Source organism: Rhinoderma darwinii, chromosome 3 (assembly GCF_050947455.1).
Source record: "Rhinoderma darwinii isolate aRhiDar2 chromosome 3, aRhiDar2.hap1, whole genome shotgun sequence".
NCBI lineage: Eukaryota > Metazoa > Chordata > Amphibia > Anura > Rhinodermatidae > Rhinoderma > Rhinoderma darwinii.
In genome coordinates this window covers 353,315,687-353,342,567 of record NC_134689.1, presented here as the reverse complement: position 1 = coordinate 353,342,567, position 26,881 = coordinate 353,315,687, and the positions used below count along the sequence as shown (strand labels likewise).

Below are 26,881 nucleotides of genomic sequence, written 5' to 3'. Positions count from 1 at the left end.
AATCCAACCGGTGAGGTGCTTTTAAGTACATTTGCAACCCGACAGAGCCTGTAAGGCAGCACACAGTAGCCATACTACAGAGCTTCAGGACCCCCATATGCTGCTGCACAGGCTCCGTGCACCCGACTGTCATTTGCATGAGGTATAAGGCTGGCCATAAAGATTTTTTCCCAATAGAACAAGCAAAGCGGAGATAAAGCATTTTTTATTTCCAGGAACAACAAGCAGAATTTTTAAAGTATGTATGTACAGTATGTATGTATATATGAATGAATAAATTAATGTATAGAAAAAACATAAAATAACTGAAAACTGGTGCAAAAAGAATAAAACAAAGTATAAGGAAAGTCATTTTATATTTTTATGTGGATTTAATCCATTGAATATTTAAACATGGTTTAGTATTTTACAGTTATCTGTGCATTTTGGAGACAAAAAAAGTAACAAAAAAAAATAAATCATCACATTTTTATTTGCATGCAACTTTGTGCAATGTTTCATAATTCAAAGTAGCCACCATGTAGACCTAGCCTAAAAATTGGGAGTCACAGGTCTGGTCCCTACCATCAAATTTTATATCAGGTTTCGAAGTGGCTAATATAAAACACGGGACAAATGTGCCGACATTATTAAACACTGGTGCCACCTGGTGGCTCATGTCCAAGAATGACTTTTTTGGCGTAAATATACTTTTCATTTAAATTAGGGACATCCTTCGTTTTGACAGTATTCTTTTTTTCTTTTCTTTTTTAATCAAAACTTTTTTTTATTATTACATTTTGTAATGCATTACATGCATTTTATGGGATCACATTGAACATTCAGTAGAAATACATATGATCTCTCCCTTCCATCTCCCTCCCCCCAACTTATTCAAACTCCTTCTCCCCCTATCCAGTGTTGAATCCTCCTCTACATTTCTGTCTTTTCACTCAGCATTTCTTGTATCATTTCTTGTTCCACCCAATGATAATATTAAGTTATCTTGTCTCACGTTTCCCAGCATCAATCTATCCAGTGTTCTCACTCTCACCAATTCCATTTAAGCCAACCCTCGGTGGTCTATCCATTTGCCCCACTGCTTCTCAAATTTAGAGCCTTTCATTTAAAGTATACCCCTTTCTCCAGCAGTATCGTTGTGTTAATGGAGCGTTTTGATTCCGTTAAGGAAGGTGGAGTTTCTTGTAGCCAATATTTAGCAATTAGTTTGCTCATATGGCGAAGGATTTTTGCTATTTCCATTTTCTTCCTCTGTGTCCCTTCTAACTCCCCCACACATCCCAACAGCCCCACTCTTGACAATCCTGGAACCCAAACTTTATATACCTTCTATATCAGAGCCATCACCTCTCTGTAAAACTCCCCCAGTTTATGGTCCAGAATATGTGGCTTATTGTTTTTTCTAACTACTGGATCAAATATACTTATTCCCTGGAATCTTACTAACAGCAGTGTGGTTTTTCTTACAAGACCTGATAAAAAGGTTTGCCGACTCCATGCAATGGTTTTGAGACGCACCTATGGCTGGAGTGTGAAGACAACAGTGATTTATGTTAGTAAGCAATGGGACTCCTGGTGACTCACCTTAAACTTGTTGAGTAGCAGTTTCAGGACCTGTGGAGTGGACATGGTGCTGTTTATCCTGACGTTTGTTACAGAGCCGTACGCTGGGGTGAACACAGATGTCTACACAAGAAAAAATTGAGAAGTCAGCACCATCTTCATGACTAGAGAGTATCATGAGGGGAGATAATTATATTTCAGGGATAACATCTAGTATAAAAACTTTCTAATCTCCCTTTGCACTGCAGGTAAATAGAATCTATTATTTCTTGATATCGGCCATTTCAGGTTGTGTGTCGTGCTCTTCAAGTGCGATCACATAAATGTTAACTTAGATGTGATCGTTTAGTGGTGGATCCTACATGTCTGTGACCTGTCAGGTCCGCGGGACTGACGGATTCAGTGTAAAACTAATAATACAGCTGTTTTGTATAGACTACAGAACAGCTGTATCTCCAAAAGTAAAACTAAGTTTTAGTAAAAACTAATTCAGAAATCAAACTGACTGATCTATTAAAAAAAAAAAAAAAAAAAAAAGCCATACATAGCCTTTAAGATTACCAAAAAAAAGCACGTTTGGCGTTTATTTATTTGTGAGGTGTCAGCTGTAATAAAAAGCTGACACGTGCTCATACCATGCTCATGACACAGGTTCAGCTCATGGGCCTGCTTCATACACACCCCTTTCGGACTATGACGTATATGTACGTCAAATGTCGGGAAGGGGTTAAACCAACAGCTATCTCCAATGACCTCCTCATGAACATACATGTTTAGCTCAGCTGAGCGTTCAAGTTTATTTCAATGGGGAGCTGCTGACAGGCACTTCTGACATCGGCTTACCTGTCACAAGGACAAAAGATCTGACATGTTAAAATCCAACAAGCCCAATTTTCATTTCCCAAACATCTGCTTTCGGGGAACAGACGGGAGGACCCCATACACATTAAATTGTCAGAAGTTAGCAGCTCACCAGCATATTGAACCTCCCCCATACATATCTACTGATTTGTGAAGACATAAAAAGGCCTTCTACCAAATTAAAAAATAAAATAGAATTGGTCATATATTAGTATATGAAAAGTTAGATCAATAGCAAATGTTTGGCTATAATTAATTACTTTCGACTGATGGTAAAACATTGATTAAACACCACACAAAGCCACAAAACAACTGAATACAAAAAGGTCAATATCTCTGTGGTTGAATTTACTTAAAGTGTAACTAAACCTTCAACAAACTTCTGACATGTCATAGTGACATGTCAGAGGTTTTGATTAGTGGAGGTCCGAGCACTGAGCCCCCCACCGATCGCTAGAATGAAGCGGCAGAAGGACTCGGATGAGCACTGAGCCGTTCCGTTTCTGATCAGCTTTTTTCGGAAAGCCGATGTAGCAGTGTACGGGCTCATAGACTTTCTATTGAGTCCGTACACCAATTGCTCGGTTTTCTACGAAAAGACTATCAGAAACCAAGCGTCTCAGCGCTTAACCGCGCGCTTTTGCCGCTTCGTCCTAGAGATCGGTGGGGGTCTCAGTGCTCGGAACCCCACCGATCAAAACTTCTGACATGTCACTATGACATGTCAGAAGTTTGTTAAAGGTTTAGTTACCCTTTAAGTGTACTAAAAATAACATAAATAAAGTTTCCATAGTAAGACATCACAGCCTGCTGCACCCAAAGTATAAATCCTTATAGTTTTCAGTAGCCCTCACACATCCACTCCACAAAAGCAACATGTAATATTTAGAACTAACATTGTACCTTGTGGTTATAAAAGTGCCCATTTATTGAAAACCTATGACGTTTAATCCGTCTCTGCTCTCCTGGTGTGCGAAGATTACCCCTGCGCCGTACCCCAACATCACTCCTAGTACGCATTAGTTGAGGAGTTTCATCTTGAGATTCTTTATTCTCATCTTCATCATCTGTAAATTAAAAAGAAATGTACAGTGGGTCATACTCAGAATCATGTTGGGTGGAGTTCTTGTTAATACACCCTAAAGGGGTTTTAGCAAATGCATATTATTCTTTATATAATGAAAAGTTACACAATTTTCCAGCACACTTTCTGTATCATTTTTTCACAGTTTTGAAGCTGCATTCATAAAGTGTTCGAATAAGAATTCTATGAAATGTTGAAATAATATTGCTATACAATTAATTTTAAAATTAATTGTAGTCACAAGCCTCGGGTGGCAGTAGATATGTAGAGCTCCCTTTCAGAAGGAGTGGCAAATGCAGCCTCCTTGACTGCACTGGTCGCACACCCCTAAGCCCAGCCATGACTATACACAGTCTTTTATATGTCTTATGTTTCTTTACAAGCAGGAAGTAAATGTGAGGGTTCAGTGGCCAGTGTAAAAATTGCAATATTTCAGGATTTTTCTTTGATGTCGAATGTGGCATAAGGAAAAAAAAATAAACACCACCAACATTTTTAAAATATGTTTGGAGCGATTTTCCAGTAAGTCAATTTGCATATGTCATGTCAGCTCGGCCATCCTTTCCTTAATAGAATAATCACGGTAACTGATTTTGCTGCTACTATAAACCCAGCGACAGTCATGGCAACCAATAATGCTGTGACTTTAGACTACCACTTCCCCACAGTGGCAATATTGGGGAAGCGGTAGTATAAGATTGTTCTACGCTGTGCTGACATTTGTGATTAGACGTCAGCATAGTGTAAGTGAATGGAGTGCGAAAGCAGAGCTGGTGACATCACTCACCAGCGTTTGCCAAAATGCTTTCATCTAAAGCTTGTAGCCAGAAAAGAAGCAGCAAGAGAACAGAGGAAAGTTTTTTTTAAATTTTATTTTAATGCCCCACCAATGATTAACATAAAAACTTAATTTAAACATAGTAAACCCTGTGCAGTAAAATCTGGAAGAGACTCCCTATACTTAAAAACATGTAAAATTGTTCTTATTTGACTAGAAGTGTACCTGGTGGTGTGATGCCTCCATGGTAAACCTATCCCTCACTGGATGTGTGGCTACTAGCTGGTGAACTGTGACAGTAAGTGTCAGAGCTCGGCATCATCTGCTATCAGTTCCTAATTTCTCTGTATTAGTGCCCAGGTCTAGAGAGAGGACCCAGGTTGCTATGATCTCTAAGTTCAGCAGACATACAGCGCCAATGTTAGAAGACATTCTTAAATTATTCACATGCCCAGGCTACGACCAGCTGATAACATGCATAATTCATAAGGACGGACCAGCTGTCAGTGTGACCTTCCCATGAACGAGTTATCCCAGTACCGATTGTGTCAGGTGACAGTAAGGCTGCCTGATGGCCTGACACCCTTGAATGACTAAACAAGTGACTTCATTTTCATTTTAAATGTACTAGTAGAGATAGTTGTACATAATATGGAATACAAAGTCATGTAAAAAAGTAAAGACACGCCATGTGAAGTTTTATATTTTTTAACATGTGCAGATAGATCAATATTTGATCCTTGTTCAGACTGTATATAAAGGAAGCATGTAAAGAATAGGCTTTGCAAACATTTATTTAAAAAAAACTAGATATTCCATTTTCTTTTGAGGAAGAATTAAGTACGTATCAATACCTTATACCCTTGGTGCTCCATGACGTACTCCTGCTTTAACAGCCGGGATCAGAGAAAACTCTGTCAGCCCATCGGTACCCAACAGCCAGGTGCCTAAGGGTATGTTTACATGAGTCGTTTTTTGTGATTTATTTTTTTCCGCAGTCTTGGTAATTGTGCTAAAACCATGCCATTTTTTGCAAAATAGTTGTGTTTTTGCTACAATAACTGCGGGCCAAAACTCACAGAAAACACTAACATAAGTATGCCACAGGCATCTGCCTATCTGGTGATGCTAGAAGCATGGATTTATAGATTGCCTGTCAGTGGTACAATGACACTACACTACACTATACAAGCCATCAATTGATCATAGCTTCAAATTAACCTAGTGCAACAAAAAATGTAAATTAAGTTAAATAACAATAGCTCGACGTGATGGCATTACATGAGGATGTGCCGCCATTTGCTCCGTCCAGCTTGTGATGCCGCCACTCGCTCCATGTGATGGAGCATTGTGAGCGGTATATTTGAATGACCACCGTGCTACTGTGCCTCGCTGCACCCCCTCTCGCTTGCCTCTCCTCCTTGCACACTTCTTGGGGTATTCAGCACTTGTTGAGGGTGTTGCTGATTGAGTCTGGGCGGATTGCAGGAAATTAGCGCCTCTAGTGTCTCCATTGGCACTGCCACTGATGCCTTATGACTGCTGGTCTCATATATGCTCATACGTGCTCCTGAGCCCTGATATAGCCTGATACAACCTGACTGCGCCTGGCTGAGGAACCCTTAGCTCTGCATGATATTGCCTGCTAAACTGCTGCTGGCCCCTGAAGTTAAGTGTGAACTTTTTATTTTTTCCTATCCATTATTTATAATGATGTATGAAATTCTGGGGAAACCGTATTGCTGAGATTATGGCGATATAGGGTCTTGTTAAATTCTCGAAAATTTCTGTCCGCTGTATTGTTGGAGAACTGCTGGGAATTCAAGGCCGCCTGCCTATGCCTACTCTACCTGGTGAACATGTTTGTGCACATTGTAGCTTTGTTCTAAGCTCAAGTATTTTCTTAGCTTTATTCTGTTCAACCCTCTGTAAATAAGCGCATCTCCCCCATGTAATCTTGGGGGAGGAGTGCTGGAGACATTGAAGAGTGCGCAGGATAGCGAAGTGCTGGCATGGTGCCAAAACCTGTCAGTAGAAAATCACTGGTTGGTTGTTCTCCGAAAGATAAATTTAGCAAGTCAGAAGCGCAGCGTAGAATGGATACATTTTGGAAATCACCATAGCGGAAAACCTGACTTGCTCAAAAAAATCTAAATGTGGTGTCTATACAGGAGGCTCCACAATGCAATGTTTCAGGCTCTAGATATGCGTCCTTGGAGGTTGAGGAGGTTTAGCAGGGTGATCTAACTGGTGATATTCTTGGTGAGATCTTGGCGCAGGTGAAAAAAGTAATTTCGCACTTGCAGATCTAACAGCACAAGTTGGTGTAGTCCAGAGTGATATCTTTTTAATCCGAGACTATTTAAATAAAATGCGTGACCGCCTCAAAGATGTGGAAGGAAAAATTGTATTGTTGGTCAAGGAATCAGGTGCTATTAAAAAGGAAGTGACTAAAGTTATGGAAGAAAATAAAGAGCTTAAAAAAAATTATTGACCTAGAGGATAGGACTAGAAAATCTAATATCCGCATGTTGGGCTTTCCAGAAGGTTCTGAGGGAAATGATGTTGGTGGGTTTGTACCAAAATGGCTGCTTGAATTGGTTGGCAGTGAGGGACTATCTCTGCTTTTTGGCGTAAAACGTGCTCATCGCAAACCGGGTAGAAGACCGTTGCCAGGCTTTTCTAGAGCCATTCTTGTAAAAATCCTGTGTTCTAATGATCGGGACACTATCCTTAGGAAGACGAATGAATCCGGGAAGATTTAATATAATGGGTGCCAAATTGCTTTGTACCCGGATTTTTCTAGGGCAACCCAACAGAAGAGACGTTATTTTTCTGAGGTTAAGAAGAAGCTGGCTCATTATTCTTCTCAACTGGAAGTACCCTAAGATCCCTACGCCACAAGCGTGGATTGCACTAGTTAATTCCACTCTCACTCTTTACAAACTTACCTATGAAGCACGTGGTTGGGTAGAGTGAGTTTTTCTCTGGCGGGTTATTGCAAAATTTGGGATTGGAACAAACTTTATAGATATGTTAAAGGCGATGTATAGTTCCCCCACCGCTAGAGTCAATGTAGGTGGGGACTTATCTCATCCTTTTGAGCTCTCTAGAGGAACTCAGCAGGGGTGTCCAATCTCTCCGCTCTTATTTGACATATATATTAAACTTTTGACAATTCTGATCAGAGAGGAAGAGATTTGGTTGTGGAGGGATGAGGAATAAAATCCTTTTATAGGCAGATGATGTTTTACTATGCCTGAACGATGCAGTGAGATCTGTCCCGAGGGCCATACAGGTAATAGAAGAATTTGGTTCTTTCTCTGGATACAGATTAATTTGAACAAATCGACTCTGCTACTATTGGATGCAATAGATTATGATCCATCCGGAAAATTATCTGTCTTGTATCCCTCACAACACCTTGATTATCTAGGAATTAAGATAGATGGTAATCTGGAAAACCATATCTCTTTGAATATTATGCCATTGATCTCCAAAATTAGAGCTAAGGTGCATATGTAGGGTAAACCACACCTATAAAGGAACGATAGAATATCTATTGTGAAAATAATTCTGCCTCAATTTTTATATGTCGTATCATCTTGTCCGGTATGGAACAATAGCAAGGTATTTAAATTATCAATGATCTTATTTGGGGCAAGAAAATTGTTAGGATTAAACAGAAGTGCTTATGGATTAAGGTAATAAAGTGAGGTCATATTTTAAAAACAAATTTTCTATAAAAAATAAAATAAAAATTGGAGCATATGAAAATTGTAGTAAAATCAGGGTGAGATATCTGGCAAAATCAGGGTGATATATGGAGCATATGAAAATTGTAGTAAAATCAGGGCGAGATATCTGGCAAAATCAGGGAGAGAAATCTGGCATAACACAGACTACATATCTGGCATAATCATGGTGTCATATTTTGCAAAAAATAAAGGTGTGGGTGTTTTTTTACAAATTGAATTGAAGCATATGAAAATTGTAAGAAAATCCGGGCGAGATATCTGGCAAAATCAGGGCGAGAAATCTGGCAAAATCAGGGCGAGAATTTCTGGCATAATACGGGCAACATATCTGGGAAAATTAGAAATCAGGGTGTCATATTTTGTAAAAAAAAACTAAAACGTGTAGCTTTTTACAAATAAAGATATTTTGAGCTTATGAAAATTGTTGTAAAATTAGGGTGAGATATCTGTCAAAATCAGGGTGACAAATCTGTCAAAATCAGGGTGTTATATTTTCTAAAAAGAAATATGGAGCATATGAAAATTGTACTAAAATCAGGGCGATGTATATGACAATCGGGGTGAGATATATGACAAAATCATGGTGTCATAACTTTTAAAATGAAGGTGTGAATCTGGCATAACACGGACGACATATCTGGCAAAATCAGGGTGTCATATTTTGTGAGAAATGTGTGTTTTTTACAAATAAAGATAATTGGAGCATATGAAAATTGTTGCAAAATCAGGGCGAGATATCTGGCAAAATCAGGGTGAGAAATCTGGTAAAATCAGGGTGTTATATTTTATTAAAAAAAAATAAAGGTGTTTTCTCTTAAAAAAGAAAATTGGAGCATATGAAAATTGTAGTAAAATCAGGGCGAGATATCTGACAAAATCAGGGTGAGATATCTGGCAAAATAAGGCCGAGAATTTCTGTCAAAATACGGGCCACATATCTGGGAAAATCAGATATCAGGGTGTCATATTTTGTAAAAAAATATAAAAGCTGTGTTTTTTTACAAATAAAGAAAATTGGAGCATATGAAAATTGTTACAAAATTAGGGAAAGGTATCTCGCAAAATCATGGTGTTATATTTTGTAAAAAAAATAAAGGTGTTTTTTTCTTAACCCCTTAGTTGACCAGCCCATTTTAGGCCCTAATGACCAAGCTATTTTATTCATTTTTCTATAGTCTCATTCAAAGAGCTATAACTTTTTTATTTTTTTGTCTACATAGCTGTATGAGGACTTGTTTTTTGCGGGATTAGTTGTACTTTTTAATAGCACCATTTTTGGGTACATATAATTTTTTTATTAACTTTTATTAACTTTTTTGGGGGGGATTATAAAAAAAACCTGAAATTCCGCCATTGTTCTATGCGTTTTTAAATTGACGCCGTTCACTATGCGACGTAAATAACGTGTTACCCTTATTCTATGGGTCGGTACGATTACGGCGATACCACATATGTAGAGGTTTTTTATGTTTTACACTTTTGAACTAAAATTATTTGTTTTTGCATCGTCGCTTTCCAAGAGCCGTAACTTTTTTATTTTTCCATCAATGTAGTGATTTTTTGGGCTTGTTTTCTGCAGGACGAGACGTAGTTCTGATTGGTACTGTTTTGGGGTGCATGGGACTTATTGATGCATTTTTATTATGACTTTTTTGGGGGGCAATGGAAAAAAATAGCAATTTCGCCATTGTTTTTTGCGTTTTTTTTTACGGTGTTCACCTTGCGGTTTAAATGACATATTAACTTTATTAATGGAGTCATTATGGTCGCGGCGATACCATATATGTGTACTTTTATTTATTTTTTACACTTTTACTAAATCAAACCACTTTTTATGGAAAAAAATGGATTTATTTTTTTACTGTAACTTTTATTATTAATCTTTATTTCACATTTATTATTTATTTCATTAGTCCCACTAGGGGACTTTACTGTGCGATCTCCAGATCGCTGATATAATGCTCTGGTATACTTCGTATACCAGAGCATTATTGCCTGTCAGTGTAAATCTGACAGGCAATCTGTTAGGACGTGCCTCCGGCGCGTCCTAACAGGCATATGTCCAGGGCAGACCTGGGGGCTTTCATCAAGCCCCCGGCTGCCATGACACCCCATCGGAGACTCGCGATTGTATTTGCGGGCCGCCGATGGGTGACAGAGGGAGCTCACTCCCTCTGTAAACAAAGTTAAATGCTGCGGTCGCTATTGACGGCGGCATTTAACGGGTTAAAGTAAACTTCGATCGCGGGCGTTGGAGCAGGAGCTCAGGTGTCATCAGACAGCAGAGCCCCGGCTCCAGCCTGCACGGGAGACCCGTGCAGGACTTAGACTAGGCGAACGTTAAAAGGCGTCAGCCTAGCCTAAGGCCCCTTAGTGACCGACGTGAAAAGGCGTATTGGTGGTCACTAAGGGGTTAAAAAATATAACTGGAGCACGTGAAAATTTTTGCAAAATCAGGGCAGGATATCTGGCAAAATCATGGTCTGATCATTTTTTAAATGAAGGTGTATTTTCTATTAAAAAAAAAAAACAATTGGAGCATATGAAAATTGTAGTAAAATCGGGCAAAATCAGGGTGAGAAATCCGGCAAAATCAGGGTGAGAAATCTGGGTGTCATATTTTGTAAGAAATAAAGGTGTGGTCTTTTACAAATAAAGATAATTAGAGCATATGAAAATTGTAATCAGGAAAAATCAGGGTGAGAAATCCGGCAAAATCAGGGTGAGAAATCTGGGTGTCATATTTTGTAAGAAATAAAGGTGTGGTCTTTTACAAATAAAGATAATTAGAGCATATGAAAATTGTAATCAGGCAAAATCAGGGTGTTCTGTTTTGTAAAAAAAAAAAAAAAGGTGTTTTTTCCTAAAAAAGATAATTGGAGCATATGAAAATTGTTGCAAAAACAAAACGAGACATCTGGCAAAATCAGAGCGAGATATCTGGCAAAATCATGGTGTGATCATTTTTAAAATGAAGGTGTGTTTTCTATAAAAAAAACACTATTGGAACATATGAAAATTGTAGTAAAATCAGGGTGAGATATCTGGAAAAATCAGGTTGAGAAATCTGGCAAAATCAGGGCGAGATATCTGGGTGTCATATTATGTAACAAATAAAGGTGTGGTATTTTACAAATAAAGATAATTAGAGCATATGAAAATTGTTGCAAAATCAGGGTGAGATATTTGGCAAAATCAGGGCGAGATTTATGACAAAATCATGGTGTCATAATTTTTTTAATGATGGTCTGATTTCTATAATAAAAAGAAAATTAGAGCATATGAAAATTGTAGTAAAATCAGGGTGAGATATCTGGCAAGATCAGGGTGATATATTGAGCATATGAAAATTGTAGTAAAATCAGGGGGAGAAATGTGGCAAAATCAGGGTGAGAAATTTGGCATAACACGGACGACATCAGGGTGTCATATTTAGTATAAAAATTAAGGTCAGGTTTTTGAAAAAAATAAAGATAAGTGGAGCATATGAATATTGTTGCAAAATCAAAGCGAGATATCTGGCAGAATCAGGGCGAGAAATCTGGCAAAATCAGGGTGTTATATTTTGTAAAAAAATAAAGGTGTTTTTCTTAATAAAGAAAATTGGAGCATATGAAAATTGTTGCAAAGTTAGGGCGAGATAACTAGCAAAATCAGGGCAAGATATCTGACAAACCCAGGCTGTTTTATTTTGGAAAATAAAATGTTTTCTTTTTCTTAAAAAAGAAAATTGAAGCATATGAAATTTGTAGTAAAATCATGGTGAGATAGCTGGCAAAATCAGATCGAGAAATCTGGCAATATCTGGGAAAAACAGAAATCAGGGTGCCATATTTTGTAAAAAAAATAAATAAAAGGTGTGTTTTTTTTAAGAATAAAGATAATTGGAGAATATGAAAATTGTTGCAAAATCAGGGCAAGATATCTGGCAAAATCAGGGTGTTATATTTTGTAAAAAAATAAAGGTGTTGTTTTCCTAAAAAAAGATAATTGAAGAATATGAAAATTGTTGAAAAATCAGGGTGAGATAGCTGGCAAAATCAGGTGTCATCATTTTTAAAATGAAGGTGTGTTTTCTATTAAAAAAAATGAGTGTATATGAAAATTTTTGTAACATCAGAGTGAGATATTTGGCAAAAGCAGGGTTGTTATATGTTGTAAAATTAGGATGTAATTTTTCCACAAACAAAAGGAAAAGAAGCATATGGATTTTGGAAAAATCAGGGTAAGAAATCTGGCAACATCATGGTGAGATATCTGACAAAATCATGGTATCCCATTTTAAAAAATAAAGCATATGAAAATTGAAGTAAAACCAGGGCGAGATATCTGGTAAAATCAGGGCATTGTAGCTGCCAAAATCAAGGTGTAATATGTTGGAAAATTAGGGTGTAGTTTTACAACAAACAAAAGAAGCCTAGGGATTTGGGCAAAGTCAGGGCAAGAAATTTGGCAAATTCAGGCGACATATCTGGCAAAATCAGGGTGTCATATTGTGTAAAAATAAAGGTGTGTTTTTTTCACCAAATAAAGACAAATAGAGTGTATGAAAATTGTGACAAAATAAGAGCAAGATATCTGGCAAAATCAGGTCAAGATATCTGGCTAAATTAGAGAGAAATCTGGCAAAATCAGAGTGTTATATTTTGTAAAATAAAAAAATACAGCAGTGTTTCCTCTTCAAAAAGAATATTGGAACATTTGAAAATTGTAGTAAAATCAGGGATGAGAACTTGCAAATATATATTGTAAAATTAGGGTGTAATTTTTGCACAAATAAAAGAAAAATAAGCATATGGATTTTGGCAAAATCAAGGTGAGAAATCTGGAAAATTTAGGCTGTAGTATCTATCAAAACCAGCGTGAAAAATACGGAAAAATCAGGGCAAGAAATTTGGCAAAATCAGGGCATCATATTGTGTAAAATAAAGATTTAGTTACCAAATAAAAACAATTAGAGCATATGAAAATTGTGGCAAAATTTAGCGCGAAAAATCTGGAAAAATTAGGGCGGGGAATCTGGAAAAATCATGGTGTTATATTTTGCTACATAAAGGTGTGGTTTCTCACAAAAAAACAATTATAGCATATAAAAGTTTTGACAAAATCAGGGCGAGATATCTGGCAAAATCAAAGTGTTATATGTTGTAAAATCAGGATTTGTTTTTCAACAAACAAAAGAAAACGAAGTATATGGATTTTTCTTAAAATCAAGGTGAGAAAATGAAAAAATCATGGTGTTATATCTTATTACATTTAGGGTGAGAAATCTGGCTAAATCAAGGTGTAGTGTAGTATCTTCTAGAATAAAGGAGTGTCTTACATAAAAAGAAAATTGGATCATATTAAAATTATGGCAAAATCAGGATGAGATATCTGGTAAAATCAGGGTGTTATGTTTTGTAAAAATAAAGGTGTCTTTATTTTTACAAATAATGCATTTTCTGAGCATATAAAAATTCAAAATCTGGGAGGGATATCTGGCAAAATCAGGGTGTCAGATTTTGTAAAAATAAAGGGGTGTTTTTTCACAAATAAAGATGATTGGAGGATATTAAAATTGTGGCAAAATCAGGGTCTATATTCTGCTAAATTCAGGGTGTCATATTTTATAAAATAAAGGTGTCTCTTTTGATTTAAAAAAAATTGGAGCATATGAAAATTGATAAATCTGGTAAAATTAGGGTGAGATATCTAGAAAAAATCAGGGTGTCATATTTTGTAAAAAATAATGGTGTTTTTTCCACAAATAAAGACAATTGGATCATATGAAAATTGTGCCAAAATCAGGACTAGATATCAGGATATTATATCTGACAAAATCAGGGGAAAAGATCTGTCAAAATCAGGGTGTCTTATTGAATGAAATAAGAATTGGTTCTCTCAAAAAAGGAAAAGGGGGCATACCACAAGATTGGCAAAATCAGGGCTAGTAATCTGGCCAACTCAGGGCATAGTATCTGGCAAAATCAGTGTGTGGTATCTGGCAAAATCAGGGTGTCAGATTTAGCATAAATCATCATTTCATATTTTGTAAAATTTATGGTGTGGTTTCTCACAAAAAAGAAAACAGAAGCATATAAAAATTTTGGCAAAATTAGGGTTAGAAATCTGATAAAATCTGGGTGTATTGTAGTATCCGGCAAATAAAGGGTATGGTATCTTGTAAAATCAGGCTGTCATATTAAATAAAATCAGGAAATGGTATCTCACAAATATAGAAAGAGCATTTGAAAGTTTTTGCCAAATCAGGGTGAGAAATCTGGCAAAATCAAGGTGTGGCACCTAGAAAAATCTGGGTGTCATATTATATAAAAATAAAGGTGTATCTCATAAATAAAATAGGAGCATATAAACATTTTGTCACAATCTGGTATCTGTCAAAATGAGGGTGTGGAATGTTGTGAGATCAGGGTGTGGTATCTGTCATATTTAGCACAAATCAGAATGTCATATGTTGCAAAATCAGGGTTTGGTTTCTCACAAAAGAGGAAATGGGGAAATATGAACATTTTAGCAGAATCAGGGAGTGAAAGCTGGCAAAATCAGGGTGTCGTATTGAAAAACAGATAACTAATTGGTTTTTCACAAATAAGTAGAAGCATATGAAAATGTTGGCAAAATAAGGGTGTACCGTAGTATCTGGTAAAATCCGGGTGTGACATCTTCCAAAATCTGTCAGTCATAATAAATAAAATCAGAAATTGCTATCGTACAACTATGGAAATTTGAGAAAACTGTCAAAATCATGATGTGGTGTCTCAAAAATAAGCAAATAGGAGCATTTAAAAATGGTGGTGGTATCTGGTAAAATCAGGATGTGGTTTATTCATGAGTGTTATATCTTGCAAAACCAGGATGTCATATTAAATGCAATAAGGAATTGGTATTTCACAAACAAAGGAAATGGGAGCATATGAAAATGTTGGGAAAATCAGGCCAAGTAATCCGGAAAAATCAGGGAGAGGTATTCGGCAAAATCAGGGTGTCATATTTAGCATTAATCAGGATGTCATATTTTGTAAAATCAGGATGTCGTATTTCGAATACAAGGGTATTTGAAAATATGAAAATTTTTGTGAAATCATGGTCAAATATATAGCAAAATCAAGGTGTGGTATCTGGCAAAATAAGGGTGCCCTGCTTTGCATAAAGCAAGATGTCATATTTTGTAAAATTAGGATGTGGTATCTCACAAAAAAAAGAGAATAGGACCATTTGAACATTTTTGCAAAATCAGGCTGAGAAATCTGGCAAAATCAAGGTGTGGAATCTATCAAAATTAGGATGTCGTTAATAAAATCAAGATGTGGTATCTCACGAAGAACAATATGGCAGATTATTAAAATTTAGTCAAGTCAGTGTGTGGTATTCTACAAAAAGACACGAGAGAGTGATCATTTTGGACAAATCATGGTAAGGAATCTCACATGATCGGGATGTGGTATCTGGCAAAATCAGGGTATGATATCTTGTTAAATCGAGGTGTTGTATGTCACAAACAAGGGCTTGGGAAATCAGGGTGGTATCTGGCAAAATCAGAGCCTGGTATCTCAAAAACTCAAGGTGCTATATTTGCAAAATCAGGCTGATACATTTAACAAATGCAAGGTGTGGTATGGGCTTGGAAAAAGTAACAACATTTTTGCTAAATCAGAGCAGATATCATATTTCATAAACCAGATATCATATTTTGCAAAATGTAGCATCTTAGAAACAAAGACAGAAAGAAGGAACATTTTTGCAAAATTAGGGGTAAACCAGGGTGTAGTAAATTGCAAAATCAGGGCATAGTTACTCAATAACTCAGGGTGGCAAACTTGTATTTAATAAATTCAGAGTGTGGTACCTCAAAAACAAGGGCCTTAGTAAGGTAACAAAATTTTAGCAAAAAGTGTGTGTGTCATATTAAGCAACATCAGAGTGTGATATGTTAAAACTAAGAGCCTGGGGAAATGGTTAATTGGACAAAAAGTGTTATGTGGCAAATGCAGGGTATGGAATCTAGGAAAATATAGGTTTGGTATCTGGCAACATTGGTGCATTATATTCTGAAAAATTAGGGTCTGATATCTTACAAACAAGGACAATATAAAATATTATTCCTTACCTGCCTGAAAAATAAGAGCTATAGTATAATGGGTCAACATGGCCTACACTACTATTTTCTTTGCACTACATTTTATAAATTGCTTCCATTGTGTCATACACAGCTGTAAACATACTCTGTAAATTTAAACTGCATACATACAAGCACCTTATTGTTCGTTGGGTACTATTTTTGCATTTACTGCTGTACATGTGATCACACATCACATGTTGCCCATATTCGACATCCTTCAATTTGTAAGAGGACAGGCATTGTGCTCACTGATAATACAATGTTTTCTGTACCCTATATTAGAACTGCTAGAGTTATGGCTGGTTTACCTTAAGTTTTTTTTTTTTAGTTAAAGGGATTGCCTTATGAAACCAACCTCTTTCCATATGCTCTACTGTACATATGGAAGAGTTGTCTAATGAAGACAACCCATGTCATATGCCTTGTCTATATGCTCTATAATACTATGGATAGTGTCGGACTGGCCCACCGGAGGACGGGAGGATCCTCCTGTGGGCCCAGGCAACGAGCTGCTTTTATCCGGCAGCGGAGCAGAGAAACATTGTCTCCCTGCCCCGCTGCTTACCTGTGTAGGCAGGGCCAGCGTTAGGGCCCCCTGCTGACTATAGCAGCCATAGCGGCTGCTACAGGGCCAGAAGCATGAGTAGGCCCATACCACCCAGCACATAAAAGTTATGTGCCGGGCGGCAGGGGCCCCCTCATGCCCGGTGGCGTCGCTAGAGCCGAAGGGGGCCCCGGTGCTAGCAACTGCCACATTCACTTGTATCTGCGTCTTCAGGACGCAGATACAATTGAATAGTATAGGCTGCAGGCCACATTAGGCCTGCAGCCTATAATACGCTGGAGCGGAATCCCTGTGCAGGCCGGCGTGATGGCATCATTGCATCACACTGGCCTACGCTAGGGTCCCGTCTGAGACGGTAGAGCATTTCGTCCATCGCAGTAACAGGGCTAGGTAAGTAAAAAAAAAAATATTTGGAGGGCTGGCTGTATGGAGCTATATACTGGGGGGGGCTTTGTGCCACTATGTACTGGGGTGGGCTGTGTGGCATTATCTATTGGGGGGCTGTGTGGCACTATACAGCGGAGGGCTGTGTGGCATTATATACTGGGGGGCTATGTGGCACTATACAGGGGAGGGCTTTGTGGCACTATACAGGGGGGAGTGCAGTAAGGCACTATACAAGGGGAGGGCTGTGTTGCGCTATCTACTATTGGGGGCCTTGCAGCACTATCTACTGGGGGCTGTGTGGCACTATCTGCTAGGGGGGCTGTGTGGCACTATCTACTGGGGGGGGCTGTGTGGTACTATACAGGGGAGGGCTGTGTGGCACTATCTACTAGGGGGGCTTGTGTGTGGCACTATCTACAAGAGGGGGGCTGTGTGTGCCACTATCTATAAGAGGGGACTGTGTGTGGCACTATCTAAAAGAGGGAGGCTGTGTGTGTGCCACTATCTACAAGAGGGAGGCTGTGTGTAGCACTATCCACAAGAGGGGGCTGTGTATGGCACTATCTACAGAGGGCTAAGTGTGGCACTATCTACAGGGAGCTGTGGGGCCTAAAGGGGGTATTATTATAGTGTGTGGCACCAAGGGGGCATTATTTCCATCTGGGGCACTAGAAATGGTGACGTTTTTGTAGAGGGTGGGGAGGTGCTAGAAAAGCGAGAAGTCAAAGATGCTTGTGTTGCAAGATCTGCAGAGGCGATTCGTAGTTGGGAGAAGGTGTCAGGACAATCTGGGCCAGATAAAGAAGAAAAGGAAAAGTGAGCGACTCCAATCTGAGAAGACGTCACTGGTGAGTTACTGGATTTCACTCTATTGTACGGATGTAGCCATCTTTCATTTGACTCTAATAACTTGCTGCAGCGTGATATCACACAACAGAAGCCACTGAAAAGTCATTGAAAAAGTCAAGATAAGGGATTTAGCCACTGTTTATTTAATGCGTTAAAAGTCAAGGTAAAGACGTCTACATCTGTTTTAAAGGCACGCAGCTATCTCTATTCTGTTGTATGGTTGTTATGTAAACAACCGAGCAGCTCTTGCTCGGCTATTTCCATAACACCCATTAAACAGAATAGGGAGTGCTGCAGGCACGCGTGACCCTCTCTCCACTGGTCTCCGCCTGGATTCTGCAGACCGTTCTTGATATAGATGAAGGTCCCGGAACTGGGACCCGCATATAGACATTTTTGGCATTTTCTGTGGATATGCCATAAATGTCTAAGATGGGAAAACGCCTTTAAGTTATATAGTCTGCAGAGTGCTTGAGTAGGACTGGTGTCTACCACTATATAGTTACTATGTGTGTAAAGGATCTGCCAGGCACAACTTCTGTGTATACGCCCATAGGTAATCAGTCTGCACCTGAGTCTATGTCTCTGAGACTGACTCTATCTTCCACCACTCAGGATGGCAGGCTTAGGAGTGGGAGAGCCTATCGCAGCCTGGCCAGACGGAGCTAGCTCCCGCCGTCTATTTATACCTGCCTTTCCTGTTCCTCCTTTGCTTGTGATTCTTCTCGTGTGGTTTCCTGGCCCAGCTATAGCTTCTAACTATTTGATCCTGCTCCATACTGACCCTGGCTTACTGACTAATCTCCTGCTCTGCGTTTGGTACCTCGTGCACTCCTGGTTTGACTCGGCTCGTTCACCACTCTTGTTGCTCACGGTGTTGCCGTTGGCAACTGCCCCATTTCCCTTAGCTTTGTGTACCCTTGTCTGTTTGTCTCGTGCACTTACTGAGCGTAGGGACCGCCGCCCAGTTGTACCCCGTCGCCTAGGGCGGGTCGTTGCAAGTAGGCAGGGACAGAGTGGCGGGTAGATTAGGGCTCACATGTCCGTTTCCCTACCCCCATCATTACATAATCACAAGCCCATATACCTAGTCTACCCTGGTCCCTGACACTACTATGGGCCCCCTTAAGACCCTGGCCCAGCAAATGCAGGGTCCCTCCCTACAGGTCCAGGCCCTGGCTCAGAGGGTCAACCAGCTTGACGCTACCATGGTAGTGCCCCTCACCTCACCTCTTGAACCCCACCTCAAGTTGCCTGACCGATTTTCAGGGGACCGGAGGACTTTTCTCTCCTTTCGGGAGAGTTGTAGGCTCTACTTTCGCTTAAAGCCTCACTCCTCAGGTTCTGAGAGCCAGCGGGTGGGTATAATTATGTCCCGGCTCCAGGAAGGGCCCCAAGAGTGGGCCTTCTCCTTGGCTCCTGACGCCCCTGAACTTTCCTCCGTTGATCGTTTCTTTTCTGCTCTCGGACTCATTTATGACGAGACTGACAGGACTGCCTTTGCCGAGAGTCAGCTGGTGACCTTACGTCAGGGTAAGAGACCTGTTGAGGAGTATTGGTCTGACTTTAGGAAGTGGTGCGTAGCTTCTCGGTGGAATGACCCTGCCTTAAGGTGCCAGTTTAGGTTGGGTCTGTCGAACGCCCTGAAATACCTGCTAGTTAGCTATCCCTCTTCTGACTCCCTAGACCAGGTTATGGCTTTAGCGGTACGACTTGACCGACGTCTCAGGGAACGACAACTTGAACGTTTTTGTGTTTTCCCCTCTGACTCCCCCATGATGCCTCCCGAGGTCCCGTTGCTTCGCTCTTCCACGGAAGACTCGGAGGTACCTATGCAACTCGGGGCCTCCGTGTCCCCCCGACAACGTAGAGAGTTCCGCAGGAAGAATGGTCTCTGATTCTATTGTGGGGATGACAAGCATCAAGTGAACACCTGTCCTAGGCGTAAGAATAAGCAGCCGGAAAACTTCCGCGCCTAAGTGATCATCGGGGAGGTCACTTGGGCTCACAGGTATTTCCCGTAAATATGAAATGTAATAAAATCTTGCTTCCCTTTCAGGTCTCTTTTGGTGGTAGGTCTGCTACCGGCAGTGCCTTCGTGGATTCAGGGTCTTCTGCTAATATCATGTCTGTGGAATTTGCTATGTCTCTAGCTATGCCTTTGATTGATTTGCCTAAACCTGTCCCGGTAGTGGGTATCGACTCCACTCCTCTTGCTAATGGTTATTTTACACAGCATACCCCTGTTTTTGTACTCCTTGTTGGCTCCATGCATTTGGAGCAGTGCTCTGTACTGTTGATGCAGGGATTATCGTCCGATTTGGTTTTAGGCCTTCCCTGGTTGCAGTTGCATAATCCCACGTTTGACTGGAATACTGGGGAGCTTACCAAATGGGGTAATGAATGCTTGACGTCATGTTTTTCTGTTAATTCTATTTCTCCCCCTGAGGGGATGAACACGCTACCTGAGTTTGTTCAGGACTTCGCTGATGTTCTCTCTAAGGAGGCCTCCGAAGTGTTACCTCCTCATAGAGAATACGATTGCGCTATCGAATTGGTACCAGGAGCTAAGCTCCCTAAGGGTAGGAGATTTAATCTTTCTTGTCCCGAACGTGAAGCCATGAGAGAGTATATCCAGGAATGCCTGGCCAAGGGTTACATTCGCCCCTCTACTTTTCCGGTAGGTGCTGGCTTCTTCTTCGTAGGGAAGAAGGATGGTGGTCTTAGGCCATGCATTGACTACCGTAACTTGAATAAGGTCACTGTAAGGAACCAGTATCCCCTTCCTTTGATTCCTGATCTCTTTAATCAGGTTCAGGGGGCCCAATGGTTCTCTAAGTTTGATCTACGGGGGGCATATAACCTTACCCGCATCAAAGAGGGGGATGAGTGGAAGACTGCGTTTAACACGCCCGAAGGTCATTTCGAATACCTCGTCATGCCCTTTGGGTTGTGTAATGCTCCTGCGGTCTTCCAGAATTTCATAAATGAGATTTTAAGAGATTACCTGGGGGTATTTCTTGTAGTGTACCTTGATGACATACTGGTGTTTTCCAAGGACTTGTCCTCCCACATTGAGCATGTCAGGAAGGTGCTCCAGGTCCTTCGGGAAAACAAACTGTTTGCGAAAACCGAAAAATGTGTGTTTGGGGTACAAGAGATACCATTTTTGGGTCAAATCCTCACCCCTCATGAATTCCGCATGGACCCCACCAAGGTCTAGGCTGTGGCGGAATGGGTCCAACCTGTCTCCCTGAAGGCGTTACAGTGCTTCTTGGGGTTCGCTAATTATTACAGGAGATTTATTGCTAACTTTTCGGTCATCGCTAAGCCTCTTACGGACCTCACTCGCAAAGGTGCTGATCTCCTCCACTGGCCTCCTGAGGCTGTCCAGGCTTTTGAGGTCCTTAAGAAGCGCTTTATCTCGGCCCCGGTGCTGGTTCAGCCCAACCAAATGGAGCCATTTATCGTGGAAGTTGACACATCCGAGGTGGGAGTGGGGGCTGTCTTGTCCCAGGGTACCAGGTCCCTCACCCATCTCCGTCCCTGTGCCTACTTCTCCAGGAAGTTTTCGCTCACTGAGAGTAACTATGATATTGGCAACCGCGAACTCTTAGCCATTAAATGGGCATTTGAAGAGTGGCGCCACTTCCTGGAGGGGGCTAGGCACCAGGTAACGGTCCTTACCGACCACAAGAATCTGGTTTTCCTAGAATCTGCCCGGAGGCTAAACCCGAGACAAGCTCGATGGGCGCTATTTTTTACCAGATTCAACTTTTTGGTTACCTATAGGGCTGGGTCTAAAAATATTAAGGCCGATGCACTGTCGCGTAGCTTCATGGCCAGCCCTCCTTCGGAGGAAGATCCTGCTTGTATTTTGCCTCCTGTTATAATCATTTCTTCTATTGATTCTGATTTAGTCTCTGAAATTGCGGCTGATCAAGGTTCAGCTCCCGGGAACTTTCCTGAGGACAAGCTGTTTGTTCCCCTGCAATTCCGGCTAAGGGTACTTAGGGAAAATCATGACTCCGCACTATCTGGTCATCCAGGTGTCCTGGGTACCAAACACCTCATTGCCAGAAACTATTGGTGGCCTGGGTTGCCTAAAGACATTAAGGCCTACGTCGCCGCTTGTGAGGTTTGTGCTAGGTCCAAGACTCCCAGGTCCCGACCAGCGGGCTTACTACGTTCTTTGCCCATTCCCCAGAGACCTTGGACCCATATCTCCATGGATTTTATCACCGATTTGCCTCCATCTCAAGGCAAGTTGGTGGTGTGGGTTGTAGTAGACCGCTTCAGTAAGATGTGCCACTTTGTGCCCCTCAAGAAACTACCCAATGCCAAGACGTTAGCTACCTTGTTTGTCAAACACATCCTGCGTCTCCATGGGGTCCCTGTCAATATTGTTTCGGACAGAGGGGTACAATTTGTTTCATTGTTTTGGAGAGCCTTCTGTAAAAAGTTGGAGATTGATCTGTCCTTCTCCTCTGCCTTCCATCCTGAAACTAATGGCCAAACTGAGAGGACTAATCAATCTCTAGAACAATATTTAAGGTGTTTTATCTCTGACTGTCAATATGATTGGGTCTCATTCATTCCCCTCGCCGAATTTTCCCTTAATAACCGGGTCAGTAACTCGTCAGGAGTCTCCCCCTTTTTCTGTAATTTTGGGTTTAATCCATGGTTCTCCTCCCTTTCACCTGGTAGTTCCAACAATTCCGAGGTAGAGGTCGTTCATCGGGAACTGTGCGCAGTCTGGGCCCAGGTTCAGAAGAACCTAGAGGCGTCCCAGAGCGTGCAAAAAACTCAGGCTGATAGAAGACGTTCTGCTAACCCCTTGTTTATGGTCGGGGATCTGGTGTGGTTATCGTATAGGAACTTGCGCCTTAAGGTCCCGTCCAAGAAGTTTGCTCCCCAGTTTATTGGGCCGTATAAGGTCATTGAAGTCCTCAATCCTGTCTCCTTCCGACTGGAGTTGCCCCCATCTTTTCGAATACACGACGTGTTTCATGCCTCCCTCCTTAAACGCTGCTCCCCGTCCTTGGCTCCCTCGAGGAAACCTCCTGTTCCCGTTCTCACCCCTGAGGGGGTGGAATTCGAGGTGGCCAAGATTGTGGACAGCAAGATGGTCCAAGGCACCCTCCAGGACCTGGTCCATTGGAGAGGATACGGGCCTGAGGAGAGGACTTGGGTACCCGCCCGGGATGTTCACGCTGGAGTATTGGTCAGGAAGTTCCACCTTCGTTTCCCCAATAAACCAGGTCCACTTAGAAAGGGTCCGGTGGCCCCTCATAAATGGGGGGGTACTGTAAAGGATCTGCCAGGCACAATTTCTGTGTATACGCCATAGGTAATCAGTCTGCACCTGAGTCTATGTCTCTGAGACTGACTCCATCTTCCACCACTCAGGATGGCAGGCTTAGGAGTGGGAGAGCCTATCGCAGCCTGGCCAGACGGAGCTAGCTCCCGCCCTCTGTCTATTTATACCTGCCTTTCCTGTTCCTCCTTTGCTTGTGATTCTTCTCATGTGGTTTCCTGGCCCAGCTACAGCTTCTAACTATTTGATCCTGCTCCATACTGACCCTGGCTTACTGACTACTCTCCTGCTCTGCGTTTGGTACCTCGTGCACTCCTGGTTTGACTCGGCTCGTTCACCACTCTTGTTGCTCACGGTGTTGCCGTGGGCAACTGCCCCATTTCCCTTAGCTTTGTGTACCCTTGTCTGTTTGTCTCGTGCACTTACTGAGCGTAGGGACCGCTGCCCAGTTGTACCCCGTCGCCTAGGGCGGGTCGTTGCAAGTAGGCAGGGACAGAGTGGCGGGTAGATTAGGGCTCACTTGTCCGTTTCCCTACCCCCATCATTACAATGTGGTGGTAATATTGGTCTTTGGTTTACTACACACGTTTGACTACACAATTAAGAGTTTTTGCATTATTTCTATATAGCTGATGGGTGGACCCCAGGAATTATTTCTTCTGGTGGGCCCAAGGTACTCCATCCCGAAACTGCATATGGAGGAGTTAGATCATGAAGACAGCCCCTGTCCATATGCCTTATAAGAGCATATGGACATCATCTGAACGGCTGCCATCTAATAGTACATCAACCCGTGCCAAAAAAAACATTTGCCTGGTTGTCTGGAGCCAAACCCGCAGTGAACAGCTGATTGCCGAGACAGCCCCTATATGAAATGGGGTGTCTCTAATTAGACAACCCCTTTAAGCGCTTGACTTTGAGTGTAGTGTTTGTAATTGTAGCCAAGCAGAAGACAATAGCCTTTTTTGGGCTGGCACCATATTTACAATCATCTATCATTATAAGAAGGAAGCTACAAAGTACAAGGTTACCTAATTTCATATATTTCAGTACATGGATAGAAGCAAGACATGGTGATTTGTGCTATAAATATAGCAAAATCAACTTTCCTCTCTGCGCACCCGTTCCTTTCGTACTCCTGAGCATTATTACAGATAGTTATTCTCTGATTCTTATTAGATCTCATTCGCACGTTTTTGGGCGAGTAAAAAATGGAAAGTTATCTGCACGGCAACATCTACATTCATTATCCGCCTGAATGCAGTGGCCAGGAGCAGCCTCCCCAGGTGGGACACGGGACTCACACTTATAAAACATTTAGGCCTCATGCACACGAACGTGTTTTTCGGCCGCAATTCATTTCTATGGGCCCATGCACACGACCGTGGTTTCCACGGTCCATGCATTGCCTGGAGCCTGGACCGCAAAAAGATAGGACATGTCTTATTACGGCCGCATTTTGCGGTCCAGGCTCATTGACATTAATGTACAAGGCCATGTGCACGGCCCGTGACTACAGTCGTGTGCATGAGGCCTTTTAAAATATCCTGCAGATATGCCATAAATGTCTATGATACCCTTTAAATTCTGAGCAAAGATCTATTCATGTAAAATTATTACTACATGTTCCTGCCAACTTACCAACAGGTGGGGCATCTTCAGCCTCTGTCACCTGGATATCAGGGATGGTGGCAGGCTTTGTGACTTGTCTGGAAGAAAACAGATTTTTAAGTTATCACAGTTATCAGCACAGGCTGCACTACATAGAGAGAAACCAAAGAGTATGCCATTTGGCCCAACTTATTTCTATATCATGGTGTGTTATCTGTGATTTTGCATAGGACTGTATGGAAACCTACCGAGTTTTATTAACATAATGAGCTATCACAGCACACAAAAGATCCCACGGCCCAAAAAAACTGAAATGTGATTGTCCACCTGCACCTCATGGCTGAGCTCATCGTTTTTTCCCATCACTCCACTCACTATGGTCAACAGTGATGGTGCACCTCTGGTAAGGCGAACACATCAAAAATCTTCCCTTGAATTGGTGCTGTTCCCTTTTGGCGAATTATACAACTGGATTCTACTGTTTGCATATCCAATATAAACTCAGAACTCTTAACTTAAATTAGTAACATATATATATATATATATATATATATATATATATATATATATATATATATATATATATATATATATCAGAGCATTATCTATAGCATGAGACAAAAATATAATATACACAAAACCAATATGTCTAATGAACTAATAAATAAATCAATCAAAAAGTATAAGAAATCTATAAACTTTATTAGTCCCCACTCCGAGGACGAGATACCCCACTAAAACAGACATAGTACAAAAACAATTAAAAAACATAAGTAAAAACAGTCCCAGGAGAATGAGGGTCACACCGGACAGGATTGTGCCACAATAACTATAGAAATATTAAGTAAACCCATCAAAGGCAGGAGTAACCTAGGGCTATCCTCCCTATTGTACCATAGTATACAGAGGTGAAGTGGTCAACAGTACAAAAGTAATAACGTTCCCTAAATAGGTTAGCTACCTGTGGTGGACATAATGGCAAAATAAAGTATTCCCCTGAGGACACACCTCAATGCGCGTTTCGCAATCTGACGAAGGTAAAAAACGCAGACACGCACCCTACACGGAAGTCACACGGAACTGCAATGCGCGCAAAATGCTGCGTTTTTTACGTGCGCAAAATGGACACATTCGTGTGAATAAGGCCTTAGGCCTAACAGTTGTCGCACAGTTCCCTATCATGTGTTACTCACAGTTGTCCAGGAAGCTGAGATATGGGGAGCTGTTAGGCAAGGTGTTGACACTGAAGAGCTGTTATGATCTAAAAGTTATATTACTTCTTCTCTGCCGCCAGCAAAATGACAGTACAGAGGAGGATAAGGTAATACTACAGAGAGATTTGGAGAATCTGGGGGTTTGGGCAGAGAAATGGCAAAATAAATGTAAGGTTATGCACTTGGACAAGGAAAGAAATGTTACAATTATGTATTAGGAGGTAAAACACTGGGTTAAACTGCTACTGAAAAAGACTTGGGGGTATTGGTGGGCAGTACATATACCTTTAGCGACCAGTGCCAGGCAGCTGCTGCCAATGCAAATAAATCATGGGATGCATGAAAATAGAACATAGTTTTACCTCTATACAAATCACAAGTCAGACCACATATGGAATATTGTGTACAATTTTGGACACCTGTGTATAAGAAGGATACGGCTGAACTAGAACGGGTACAAAGAATGGCGACCAATGTAATTAAGGGAATGGGCAGTACCAAAAAAATCGAATCAAACCTGGGGCTATTCAGTTTAGAAAAAAGACGGCTATGGGGCGATCTAATTACAATGTACAAATATATAATTTGACAGTAGAGAGATCTTTCTAATGATCTTTTTACACCCAGGCCTGTAACAAGGACAAGGGGGCATCATCTACGTCTAGAGGAAAAAAGGTTTCACCACCGTCACAGACGGGATTCTTTCCTGTGAGAGCAGTGAGACTCAGGGGCGTAACTAGGTAAGACTGGGCCCTATAGCAAACTTTTGACT

The 26,881-nt window shown here is 41.0% G+C and overlaps 1 protein-coding gene across 1 annotated transcript in view; it reads right to left on the bottom strand.

Moving 5' to 3' along the window:
* RASSF2 (Ras association domain family member 2) overlaps nucleotides 1-26,881 on the bottom strand; it is a 59,074-nt gene that overhangs the window by 11,986 nt on the left and 20,207 nt on the right. Inside the window, exons 5-7 of the mRNA XM_075855343.1 lie at nucleotides 24,926-24,993; nucleotides 3,328-3,491; nucleotides 1,585-1,686 (exon numbers count right to left, since the gene is read on the bottom strand). Of these exons, the coding sequence (XP_075711458.1) occupies nucleotides 1,585-1,686; nucleotides 3,328-3,491; nucleotides 24,926-24,993 (334 nt within the window). The remainder of the gene's footprint in view (nucleotides 1-1,584; nucleotides 1,687-3,327; nucleotides 3,492-24,925; nucleotides 24,994-26,881) is intronic.